This window comes from Bison bison, unplaced genomic scaffold (genome assembly GCF_000754665.1).
Source record: "Bison bison bison isolate TAMUID 2011002044 unplaced genomic scaffold, Bison_UMD1.0 scf7180017864491, whole genome shotgun sequence".
Lineage (NCBI taxonomy): Eukaryota > Metazoa > Chordata > Mammalia > Artiodactyla > Bovidae > Bison > Bison bison.
This window is the reverse complement of record NW_011495050.1, coordinates 4055769-4068408: the sequence shown is the minus strand read 5'-3', so window position 1 is coordinate 4068408 and position 12640 is coordinate 4055769. Positions and strand designations below refer to the sequence as shown.

At 45.1% G+C, this 12640-nt stretch overlaps 1 protein-coding gene across 1 annotated transcript in view; it reads right to left on the bottom strand.

The window, feature by feature from the left end:
- The window catches only part of EXT1 (exostosin glycosyltransferase 1), a 314014-nt gene that overhangs the window by 3772 nt on the left and 297602 nt on the right, over window positions 1-12640 (bottom strand). The window contains exons 8-9 of the mRNA XM_010863424.1: window positions 8119-8208; window positions 2286-2446 (exon numbers count right to left, since the gene is read on the bottom strand). Of these exons, the coding sequence (XP_010861726.1) occupies window positions 2286-2446; window positions 8119-8208 (251 nt within the window). The remainder of the gene's footprint in view (window positions 1-2285; window positions 2447-8118; window positions 8209-12640) is intronic.

Here is a 12640-nt window from a genome sequence, read left to right as displayed (position 1 = left end):
TTATTTCTCACCCTACTATTTTTTTGGAGAGGTATATATAGCACATATTGCTCAAAAGAAATGGTGCTAGTGGTAAAGAACCCACGTGCCAGTGCAGGAGATGAGACACAGGTTAGATCCCTGGGTTGGGAAAATTCCCTGGAGAAGAAAATGGCAACCCACTCCAGTATTCTTGCCTGGAGAGAGTCCCATGGACAAAGGAGCCTGGTGGGCTACAGTCCATAGGGTAGCAAAGAGTCGAACACACCTGAAGAGATTTAGCACGCACACATGCATATACAGCACAGATTTCTAGAAAAAAATTACTTGACTGAATCAGATTCACCGAGTGGTGGCAGCAGGAAGAAAGAGGTGGAATCTTGAAATCAAGCTTCAGCCACCCCAAATGCTTATACCTTGTGCATTTCCAACTCCATCCCTGAGATGACAGGGTTCTCTATTTTTTTTTTTTTTTTTACTAAAAAAGACTAGGGTCAGATTGGTATGTTCACCTTACAAAGGAGTCGGGATTTCAAGAATGACTCAGTCAGGAACATTAGCCTTCTACACTCACGAATTTGGCCATCTTACCTGAGTCCCCTGGCTTTAAAGACCAGATCCAGGCAAACAGCTCCAAAATGTTTATTTCCATCCCTGACCTTTTTCAAACATTCTCTTCGATGTCCTCACATGCCCAAGACTGAACTCCTCTATTTTCCCTAATACCTGTTCCATCTACACTCTTCCCCAGCTCTACTGATGGCTTATTCTATCCTATTAGTTCTTCAGGTCAAAAAGCCTGAGTCATCAAACTCTATATCTGGTCTGTCAGTACATGATGCTGGAGCATCTTCAAAATACACGCACAATCTGATCACTACTCCCTACCTCTGCTCCTCACTTCCGAATCCAGGCTCCATCATCTCTTATCTAGATCAGGTCAGTCACCCCCTAATAGGCTTCCCTGCACTTCCCCTGGTCCCCCTGTAGTCTGCCCTCATCACAGCCTTCACAGTGGATGCCTAAAGCATAAGACAGACTGCCCTCCTCACACCCCTCCATCGGCTCCCATGTTACCCAGAAGGGAGTCAAGTCCTCATTATGGACAATAGGGCCTGGCATCTGGGCTCCCATTATGTCTCTCACTTGCTTGCCCCTCACTCCACTTGGGTCACACTGATCTTCTGGACATTCCTCCAGCATCCTGCCTCAGGGCATCTATTCCAGCTGCTCCCTACACCAGAGCACTCTTCTGACAGGTTTTCTTCTGCCTAACTTCCTTTCCTCCTCTCAAATCTCACCTGCTTAGGGAGGATCACCCTACACTCCCCAACCACTCCGTTTTCCACCTTTGGTACTCCTCATCCTTTATGCTGGAGAAGGCAATGGCACCCCACTCCAGTACTCTTGCCTGGAAAATCCCATGGACAGAGGAGCCTGGTAGGCTGCAGTCCATAGGGTCGCTAAGAGTCAGACATGACTGAGCAACTTCACTTTCACTTTTCACTTTCATGCATTGGAGAAGGAAATGACAACCCATTCCAGTGTTCTTGCCTGGAGAATCCCAGGGACGGGGGAGTCTGGTGGGCTGCTGTCTATGGGATCACACAGAGTCGGACACGACTGAAGCGACCTAGTGGCAGCAGTATCCTTTATGCTGCTCTGGTTGACTTTTTGCTATATAACTTATGTCCTATCATATTATAGAATTATTATATATACTGTGTCTCCCCTTGCTAGATTCAAGACATGTGTCTTTTTTCTCTACAACGCTTGCTTAGTTGCTCAGTCATGTCCGACTCTTTGTGACTCTATGGACTATAGCCTGCCAGGCTCCACTGCCAGAATCCAAGGGATTCTCTAGGCAAGAATACTGGAGTGGGTTGCCATGACCTTTTCCAGGGGATCTTCCTGACCCAGGGATCAAACCTGGGATCTCCTACATTGCAGGTGGATTCTTTACAGTCTGAGCCATCAGGGAAGCCCCAGAACAATGCTGGGCGGTGCTCCATGAAGTATATACTTTGTTGGTTCTTCTACACATTCAGTCCCTCAACACACCCCGAGGATGTCTCCACATCTCAGACTTGCTGAAGATGCAGATCTGCCATCACTTCTAATGATGCAATAAGCCAAGAGGTTTTACTGGTTTCAAAGACACATGTTAACCATATCAACAAAACTCAAACAGGGATGCAGACTAATTTTCGCTAAGGTTGTTAACAAGACTTGGCCCAGGTTCCAATTTTTGCAGCAGCCAGAAAGTCATATAAGGAACAGTGTAAAATGATGTCCAGGCTCCTCACTTGTGGTAAATAGCAGCTCCCGTCAACACCATGGAGTAGTCGTTCGTCCACTTGGACGTGTAGCCCCACCGCTCCTTAGAGTTGTCCCAGAAATGGCTGCGTGCGGGGTACCCCACAATCCTCTCGGGGAAGCTCTGCCACACGGTGAAGGCAAAATCCACCTGCAGGCAGAACACAAGCCAAACAAGCAATCAACAGTGTTAACAAATGTCAACAAAACATTACCTTCCCCCTGCTAATTCGTAATGCGAAATCCTGGGACTGTTGGGAAACATTAATTCCATGTATTCATCAGCAAATTAAACTGACTGCTTGACATTTTGCCCCATAATTATGTACATTTTTAATGTTTTCTGTTAAAGAAACTTCAGATTAGTATGGAAATGAAAGAAGGAAAAAAAAACCAAAACAAAACACTGGCGATATGTCTTATAGAAATCCAGTCTGTTCAAGCTTAAAAAAAAAAATCAGTTGCTTCTCCCACCCCCGCTGCTCCACAAAGGACACGTGACCATTCACGTGTGGGAGGAACAAACGCATCTGTTTTATAAACAGGAGCAGATTTTCTATATACATCCAGCGTATGAATATATAGCATGTAACATTACCAGCACACAGCAAAGCCATAGTGACTAAAATCAAGGCATCCACTTAAAAGCCAGAGAAAAGATGTTTAAAAAGCACACAAGTTCTACCAGGAATAAGAGCAGGTATCATCATGAGCAGAAATTCAGGCCTCTCAGGTGTGAAGATGCTCAATGCAAGGGAGATTCAGAAATGTACCCACAGTGAAAAATCACTAGGAGTGAGTGGGGACAAGGCCAAATAAAGCCATGGGATTATTTTAAAGGAAATGCAGTGAAATGACTTCCTAGTGTTCAAGATTACCCAAAGCAGGTACTTCTGAACCTGCTACAAACACTTGTAGTTAGCACACAAACAGTCGGTTTTCAAATGTGTGCGCTCACTTCTGACTTTCCATGATTATTTGATGAATAATAAAACAATACACAGAAAGTTTTTTTTAAAAAGTAATAGAAATGCTCATAATTGTGTAATCCTTATAATATGACAAGTACTTACATATTTTAACTCATTTAATCCTCATGATAACCCTGAAAAGTAGGTAATTTTATAGTCTCCAGTTTACAGAGTGGGGGGAAGCTAAGGATATGGAGGTTCAAGTATTTTAGTAAGTGGCAGAGTCAAGACGTGAACTCAAGCCATCTGGTTTCAGATTCAGTGTATTCCCTGTTATCATAGCCTCACTTTTAGCTCTGTTGCTACAGTGTGCAAAACAATTTCTCTTATACAGGTTACATGTCCATCAACAACCTTTTCCCTATAAGTAAAGCAAATGGAAATTTCATATATTCCACATACGTTTCAAGCCTTGGCATTGTAATGGTGGCTGAGTGATGCTGGCAAGTCCAATTTCTGACCTCCCAGGGGTTTAAAAGCAGAGAAGTTGGGAATTCCCTGGAAGTCCAGTGGTTAAGACTCTTGTGCTTTCATTGCTGAGGGTGAGGGTTCAATCTCTGGTCAGGGAACTAAGATATCACAAGCCACATGGTGCAGCCAAAAAAAAAAAAAAAGAAGGCAGAGCAAATAACTGTTCACAACAGCCCTAAAGTGGGAACAACCCAAATGCCATCAACTCATGAATAAATATGCCAAATATGGTATATCCATTTGGTGGAATATGACTCAGCACTAAAAAGGAATGCAATACTGATGCGTGCTACCACGTGGATGGACCTTGCAAACATTATGTTGAGTGCAAGAAGCCACATACAAAAGGCCCCATATTGTGTGATTCCATTCACATCAAGCGTCCAGGGAGAGCAAATCCACAGAGAAAGAAAACAGACCGGTGGCTCCAGCGGAGAGGGAGTGATGGATTAATGGCCACGGGGTATCCCTTTTGGATAATGAAAACGTTTCAGGATGAGGTAGAGGTAATAAGTGTATAACACTGGGAAGGTACTAAATGCCACTTGAGGATGGTTGATTTTATGCTTTGTGAATTTTACCCCAATTACAAGACAAAGCGAATAAGCCTAAAGATGAGTATTTCCCAAGCTTTCACCATATTCATTACCGTTGTTGCTTCTTTTGCCACATTCCCACCATAATATACATTTAATGACTTAGCTAATATTTTTCTTTAAACTGCCTATACTTCTTTTTGTTTGTTTGTTTTTAAGCACCATTCTAGGTAAATAGGTCAGTGAAATCCTAGGTTTAGGAAACACCAGTCTGAGTGATCTGCAAGGGTCCTTTTTCCCTCTGAATTCTTGGGGCTTAGTTAGAAGATACAGTTTTTGTAAACAGCCATGAATTTAAAACTTTATGAAGAATTTAGTCTGGTGCCCTGACTCAAGATACGAACACCTTAACAATATAGCTTCTGCGTGCATGCTCAGTAGCTTCAGTCATGTCTGACTCTCTGCAACCCTATCTATGGTTGGTAGCCTGCCAGGCTCCTCTGTCCGTGGGTTCTCCAGGCAAGAACACTGGACTGGGTTGCCATGCCCTCCTCCAGGGAATCTTCCCGACCCAGGGATTAAACCTGTGTCTCTGCGTCTTCTGCACTGCAGGCAGATTTTTGACCATTGAATCACTGGGGAAGCCATGGAGGGGGAAACAAGGGGTTGGGATATACATTAAGAAAGTATGGTGGGGCGAGGGGCACCTCAAAGTTAAAATACAGCAGCTGAGTGGACAGTATTTGTCAGAAAATAGAAAGCAGGTCGTGAAAACCTGAGCGTTGTCACTGGCATTCACGACTAATGGTGCCAACTGGTGGGACAGTGCATTATGCAGTCCATTGGCAAAGAAACAGCCCAACTGTCAGCACTCTTTGGGGCTTTCCATTATCCTTTGAAAGGGAGACGCAGACACTTGGCAACTACTATAGATCCCGATGGGGTGTTTTCATCACATGAATTCCTTCCTATCTCAAAGCCGTTTCAAGTCATTTCAAAGCAACTCAAAAGTAAATTCCGATAAAACTATGATGCTTGTGATAGTTCTCTTTTCAGGCTGCTCATTAGCACATCAAAGGAGGCAAAGGTCAGCTTATGGCCTCTTCTCTTAAAAACCAACATCTGTTTTCTTTTGAGAGTGTGCAGCAATCCAGATAAATGTAAATAACTAGAAAACCAACTCTGTCTAATACCCTTTATAGGACGCTATTTAAAAATCTATCCTTAATACCACAGAGAGGCATTTAAACAAGCTAAGGATCCTTAGAGAGGAAATAAAATGAACCAACATCTATTCACCTAAAAGAGAAAAGAGAAATCTCTGTCCTCCACCATGTTGGGCAATACAACTGTGCTATTGATCAGTCACAAAGTAAACTAGAGGGCCAGCCTCTTAAATTTACATCTCATATTCAAGCCAAGCTAACTTCTCATTGCTCCACATACAACACATGTTCTTCCTGGCGTGCGCTGAGAGGCTGGAACTGCTGTTCTTTGAAAAGATATCCACTAGCACGTGGATCCATCACAGCAGCTGGAAGTTATTTCACCGTGGGACAGGGGGAAACAAATCCTAGTGTGAGATCTATGGCCTCGTGCCCAGGGGAGGACAAGAGGTGAATCGATACTTCTGGTCCTGGGGTAACGTTTAGGTGTGTGCTGTGGTCTTGACCATCCGTTCCGCCATGACAGTGTGCGGCCGTTCCTCTGTCCGCTCACCAAGATCCACTCTCCATCCTTCTTGCATGCCCTACGCCTGAGACAATGGGACTCTACGGACTGCACAGCACGGGCTTCCTTACTGGCTGCTTGGGTTAGGTCAATGGTAGTCGTTGGCAGGAAAATTAGGTGGGACAGAGGCAGGGCAGTATTTCTCCCCTGCTCTCCCTGCAAGCCCTGGCTTTGGCACCAGAGTCCTGACAGGTGCCACATCCCTCCATGATTATAGTTCTTACAGGACAACAGCCTCTTCTTCTCCATTCCTCCTTCCAGGGACTGCTGTTGTTTTTGTTTAGTTGCTAAGTCATGGTCAACTCTTTTGCAATCCTGTGAACTCCAGTCCTCCAGGCTCCCCTGTGCATGGGATCTTCCAGGCAAGAATACTGGAGTGGGTAGCCACTTCTTACTCCAGGAGATCTTCCTGACCCAGGGATTGAACCCACATCTCCTGCATTGGCAGGTGGATTCTTTACCACTGTGCCACCAGGGAAGTCATTCTCAGGGACTCTGGAAACACTTTCCCTTCCTTCACTCCTTCAGGCATAGAAGTGGGAGCTATTTCCTGCCCTCACCACTCCCCAGCTGCCTCTCCATCAGCTCCTATGGGGTTCTTTAACCCCATTCCGTAGTCATCCTCCATCCCTTCGTTTGAATCACTTGATTTGAATTCTGTTTGCTGCCAGGACTCTGCCGGCTCTAGGCAGGATCTGTGTAATCAAAGTACCTGGCACAGGGACCAGAACAAAGCCAGCCCTCCATAAATACTTGTTGAATGAATGTGCACCGGGGGTGCCAGCTTCCTTTGCAGGAAGCAGGAGAAAAATGCAAGCTGGAGTGTCCCGTTCCCTGCATTCCATCGCTGTCATTCCCTTTGAACATGAAGCATCTTTTCCCCCTGCTCTCCACCCCCACCACCCCACCCCATCTTTCTCCTGCAGCCTCACACGTGACACAGTTGGCTGTGTGTTCATACTTTAATCCTTGAAGCACGCATCTCCGCAACTCATTCACCGAGTATTTACAGGGCTTGCGCTGCACAGAAAGGATCAACAAAGGCAGACCTGCATAGAAAGGATCTGACCCAGGGCATGTGTCCCAGGGGGGTGATTTTGGTTGCCCTTAAACAGAACATCTGCTCAACTCCATTGGATGGAAACTGGGAAACATCCATGGAATTTGAAGAGCAGCAGAAACAAACAGCCCAGGTTAACATGAGTCTTGGGTATGGGGGCAGCAGACCGTTAGAATCAGACTGGCGCCCAGGAAAATGTCTGCTGCTAACTGTTGGTGCTTACATTAAAAAAGATAATATATGAACAAAATTATTCCTATGAATAAAAAGGAATAAAAGAAGGGGAAGGGGGTGAGTAGCTAAGTCTCCATGCTTTTTAGCAGCTATCTACCCTGAATGATATATTTCCGACCTGCTACATTTTTGTGTAAATGTCTTTGGTTCCCTCTTCGGTTTTAAGTGAGGTTTCAGAGATCAATACTCATTCGAGTTGTAAAAATTGGTTTTCTATCATATCTATCTTTCACCTTCTCTTTCTCCCCCTCACACGTGGCTCTGTGCAATCTTATTTTTGGCACAAATATGTGAACATCTGAAAAGGCAGGGATCTCCATCTCAGCCTTCAAGTGAAACTGTTTGCTCTCGCGTGGGTAAAAGAAAATGCGCATTTCCAACCAAGATGGAAAAGCTGCCTTTAGAACCCAGAAATAGTGTTCTCCAACAGAGGCCACACACACCCGCATGGCAGTAGGAGGATCACGAAAGATGGGGGCTCTGGATCGTGTGGTTTCAAGAAAATACCAAACAGGTGCACCCGCCTGCCTCCTCTGGGTTCCTCTGCACACCTGCCCACACCTGCACTGTTTAAAAACAAATCCAAAAACAGGAGGGCAGACAGGAGGGTGAGGTGAGGCACAGCCTGGAAAGTGAGGAGCCAATAAGCAGAGGAAACAAGGAGAAAAGGCCCTCATCGGGGTTGATTCAAACCCACTCTGCAGGAAGTTCTGAAAAATGTTTTGGGCTTGGCCAAGGCAAGGGCAGAGGAGGTGTCGGCACCCTGGGGTTTGAGGTGACCACCTGTAGGGCCCGCCACACCTCCTGAGAGGCTGCTTACCTCCGTGGTTGAAAGCACGGTGTCCTCGTCAAGGCTGAGCACAGCATCTGTGATGATGTTGTCGTAGGGCAGGAAACGGCTGCTCATCACCTGGGAGGTGGAGGTTGGGGGGCAGGGCAGGCAGGAGGGAAGGAATCAGGAGAAGAGATGTAAATGGAGAGTCTTGTTTGGGGGAGAATTTCCCCCGCATCCTCACCTCCACAAAGGATGCTCAACCACCATGTCACCCCTCAACATAAAAGTCTTCCGTTTCCCATCAGTGCAGATTCACTGGTTCCACCATTACTGGGCACCTACTGTGTACAGACACCTTGCCAGTCAAAGGAAGGCCAGAGGTAAGTAAGATACACCCTCTGTCTTGGAGGAGTTCACAGTCTGCAGGGAGACCAAGATGACCAAGACCAAGATGCGGATCATCAGTCTTGGCCTACTAAGAGAAATCCCAGGAAATCAGAGGATGCAGTAACCAGCTGCTTCGAAAAGCAACGAAGACCTTGGAGAAGTGACCCTGATAGCCAGGAATCCACTGAGTGTAAATAGAAATGAGGGCTCAGTAGAGGCAAAGGCAGAGAGTGGACAGCCAGTGCTCTGAGGTCAGGAAAGAGCAGATGGAGGGAGCAGTGATTTCAAACATGGGACACATACCACTTGATGGCTGCCAGGTCATTTTAGGAGGTGCAGAGACAAATTTTTAAAATTTTCTAGTCTTCGTTTTAGCTCAGAGAAGCAAAAATATGTACACATATATATTAATAGCTACAGCAATAAGGAGTAGTAGTAGAGCTCCTTAAAGACAATTTCATTAAATTGAAAACTAAGCTGATTTAAAGAAAAATATTAAATAAACAATAGAACATGTGGTCCATGTATTAAGGAAAACTGTAAAGCTAGTATATGAATAAGATTTAGGGAGCTCCAGGATAAGGCATGGCAAGGTGAGTGTATGTGTGTTTCTACACGTGTATGTGTGTGTCTGTGTGTGTGGTGAGGATCTGGGGGATCAGTTGGAAGACTGAGACCAAAGAGACTACCCTATGACAATTACAGCTTATACCTCTGTGCTAAGGTTTCCACTGAATAACTAATAAGCATGATGATATAAGAAAAACCAACATTTTTTAAACATTTACTATGTGCCGAGGAATGTTCCAAGTTCTTATTTCATCTTTATAACAATCCCATTGTATACACAAGAAAACTAAGGTACAGAAAGGTGTGACTTGCTCTCAACATTCCATCTAGCGGTCGCAATCCTAGGTAGCGGTCCCCAACATTTCTGGCACCCGGGACATTTTCATGGAAGATAGCTTTTCCACATGCCAGTGGGTGGCTGGTGGTGGTGGTAGTGGGGATGATTTCGGGATGATTCAAGCACAATTCCATTTACTGTTATGATTACATCAGCTCCACCTCAGATCACCTGGCATTAGATCCTGGGGTTTGGGGACCTCCTGTAGCACACCTCAGTCGCTACACTCTACCTGTCTTGGGGTTGAAAGGACCTCAGCAGTGAACATGGACCACACATGGTGACCTCACATTCACCACCCTCCTCTGAAAGGCTTATTAACTGTTACGTCATCCTCTCCTGGTTCATATTTGGAGACAGAGAAAGAAGGCGCTTGCCATCAACTTTCAAGGCATGAAGGCCAGGAAAGGAGGCAGTTAGGTGCTGGAGGCAAAGGGAAAAGGGGGCACTTAGTCTGGCTGCCAAGGGTGAGCTCTCCACAAATCTGAGAATGCCTTCACCCACCCACCCCTCCCAAAGAAGCCCAAGCTATATTTATATCCGGAAGCCAGCTCATCCACAAGCCTCGTCTCAGAGTCAGTTTATAAGTCTGTGAAGCTATTGGAGGGCTTAGGACATTAAAAGATGGAAAATGTCCAGCAGAACCCACCTCTAGGAGCTCAAGGGACACATCTACAGCATAAACGGCTCCAGGCTCTGCTCCCTCACGTCTGTCAACTGGGTGAAGTGTTTGTTCGTTTCCCCCCTCCCCTCAGGCTTTCAAAATAAAATACAAAAGCAATCAGCACAGGGCTCAGAAATCTCAGCCTGAAGCAATTCTCCTGACACTGTTTCCTTGTCCATTGACTAACTCAGAAGCCATTAGTTGCCAGCTTAGCGATGCCCTGACCTTTCCCTTGTTAAGCCTACAGGGGAAGAGCTGCAAAGACAAGGCCTATAAATTCAAAACAGAATTTCCCAGCCAAAGCAGCCAACACATCAATTTTCAACTCAAGGCTAGATGTGGAAATTTAAAATGGGGAATGAGGAGGACATATGACTTCCTTCCCCTGTTATGGGCCCAACCACTGGGTTTCAAAGAATCCATTTCTTTTTCTGAAACTGCTTCATCAACTACAGTTAAGCGCCCATAAGCCAGCCACTTCCAAATTCTAGTGTAGAAACTAGAGGCTCTTTCTCAAATTCCTGGAGTTCCAAAAGCTCCATGAATTAGCATGAAAGGAGCATGTACTTACAAAGTCAATCCAGAGTAAGCTGGGTTTTCCTTGTTAACTTGTTTAAGAAATATTTACTACCATTAGAGCCCAAGCCCTTCTAAAATGAGCAAAAATGACTAGGAAATGACAAAGGCTCAAGAAGTTCCCCGTCAGGACTTCCCAGGTGGTTCAGTGGTTAAGAATTTGCCTGCCAATGCAGGGGACGCAGGTTGGTTCCGTGGTTGGGAAACCAAGATCCCACATGCCGTGGGGCAACTAAGCCAGTGTGCCCCGACTACCTACCCCACATGCCACAACTAGAGAGAAGCCTGTACACTGCAGCCAAAGAGCCCACATGCCCCAACTAAGACCTGAAGCAGCTAAACAAATAAATAAATATTTTTAAAAAGTTCCCTGTCCAGTGGGGAAGCTAAGAAACGTTTGTAAGTAATTATACAAAGCACAAGAATTATTGACATTTATCAAGCACCTGCCACATATACCCACTTTGTAGGTGCATTCATATGTACAGTATCAAACTATGTGGTTGATACTATCTATCAAACCAGTTAGATGTTAGGATTTCTTCCATTTACTGAAGGGGAGGGTTGAGGCACAGAGAGTTAAATAATGTGCCTGAGGTCACAAAAAAGGAAGTCTGACCCCAGAGCCCATAAGGCAAACCATCAATTTACAACATCCCCTTAGAAAAGGAGCTGATATTTATCAAATGCCGAGTGTATTACAGGGCTGAGCACCTGTAATACAGTGTCATATTTCTTCTTCAAAATGAGCCCAAGTCTTAGCCCAGTTGCCCTAGAATACAGAATCTAAAGGAAGGCTTGAGGGCAAATGCTTTATTAGGTGGTACAGTCCCAGGGCGGGACTTCCCAATAGCTCAGTGGTAAAGAATCCACCTGCAATGTAGGATCTGCAGGACACACAGGTTCAATCCCTGGGTGGCAAAGATCCCCTGGAGAAGGGCATGGCTACCCACTCCAGTATTCTCACCTGGAGAATTCCATGAACACAGAAGCCTGGCATGCTACAGTCTCTAGGGTCTCACAGAGTTGGACATGACTGAAGTGACTTAGCATGCACATACACACACACGCATGCACAGTCTCAGGGCAGTTACAGTGAGGGGAAAGGAACCACATGACCTACTGGAGTCACTGGCCAAAGTCAAGGCTGCAAAATGAAATGTTAGTTGCTCAGTCGTGTCTGACTCTTTACAACCCTATGGACTGTAGCCCACCGGGCTCCTCTGTCAAGACTAGGACTCAACAAACGGCCAGCAGTCCAGACAGAAATATGGCTGGGAGAATGGGAGGTATTTTATAAGACATGTCTGATAAACCTTACAGGAAAGGTACTGTTATTATCATCATCAAATAGAGGAAAACAATATAATAGAGATCACTCCAAGAAAATTAGAGATACCAAGGGAACATTTCATGCAAAGATGGGCTCAATAAAGAAAAGAAATGTTATGGACCTAACAGAAGCAGAAGATATTAAGAAGAGGTGGCAAGAATACACAGAAGAACTGTACAAAAAACATCTTCACGACCCAGATAATCACGAAGGTGTGATCACTGACCTAGAGCCAGACAATCTGGAATGTCAAGTCAAGCGGGCCTTAGAAAGCATCACTACGAACAAAACGAGTGGAAATGATGGAATTCCAGTTGAGCTATCTCAAATCCTAAAAGATGATGCTGTGGAAGTGCTGCACTCAATATGCCAGCAAATTTGGAAAACTCAGCAGTGGCCAAGGGACTGGAAAAGGTCAGTTTTCATTCCAATTCCAAAGAAAGGCAATGCCCAAGAATGCTCAAACTACTGCACAATTGCACTCATCTCACACGCTAGTAAAGTAATGCTCAAAATTCTCCAAGCCAGGCTTAAGCAATACGTGAACTGTGAACTTCCAGACGTTCAAGCTGGTTTTAAAAAAGGCAGAGGAACCAGATATCAAATTGCCAACATCCGCTGGATCATGGAAAAAGCAAGAGAGTTCCAGAAAAACATCTATTTCTGCTTTATTGACTATGCCAAAGCCTTTGACTGTGTG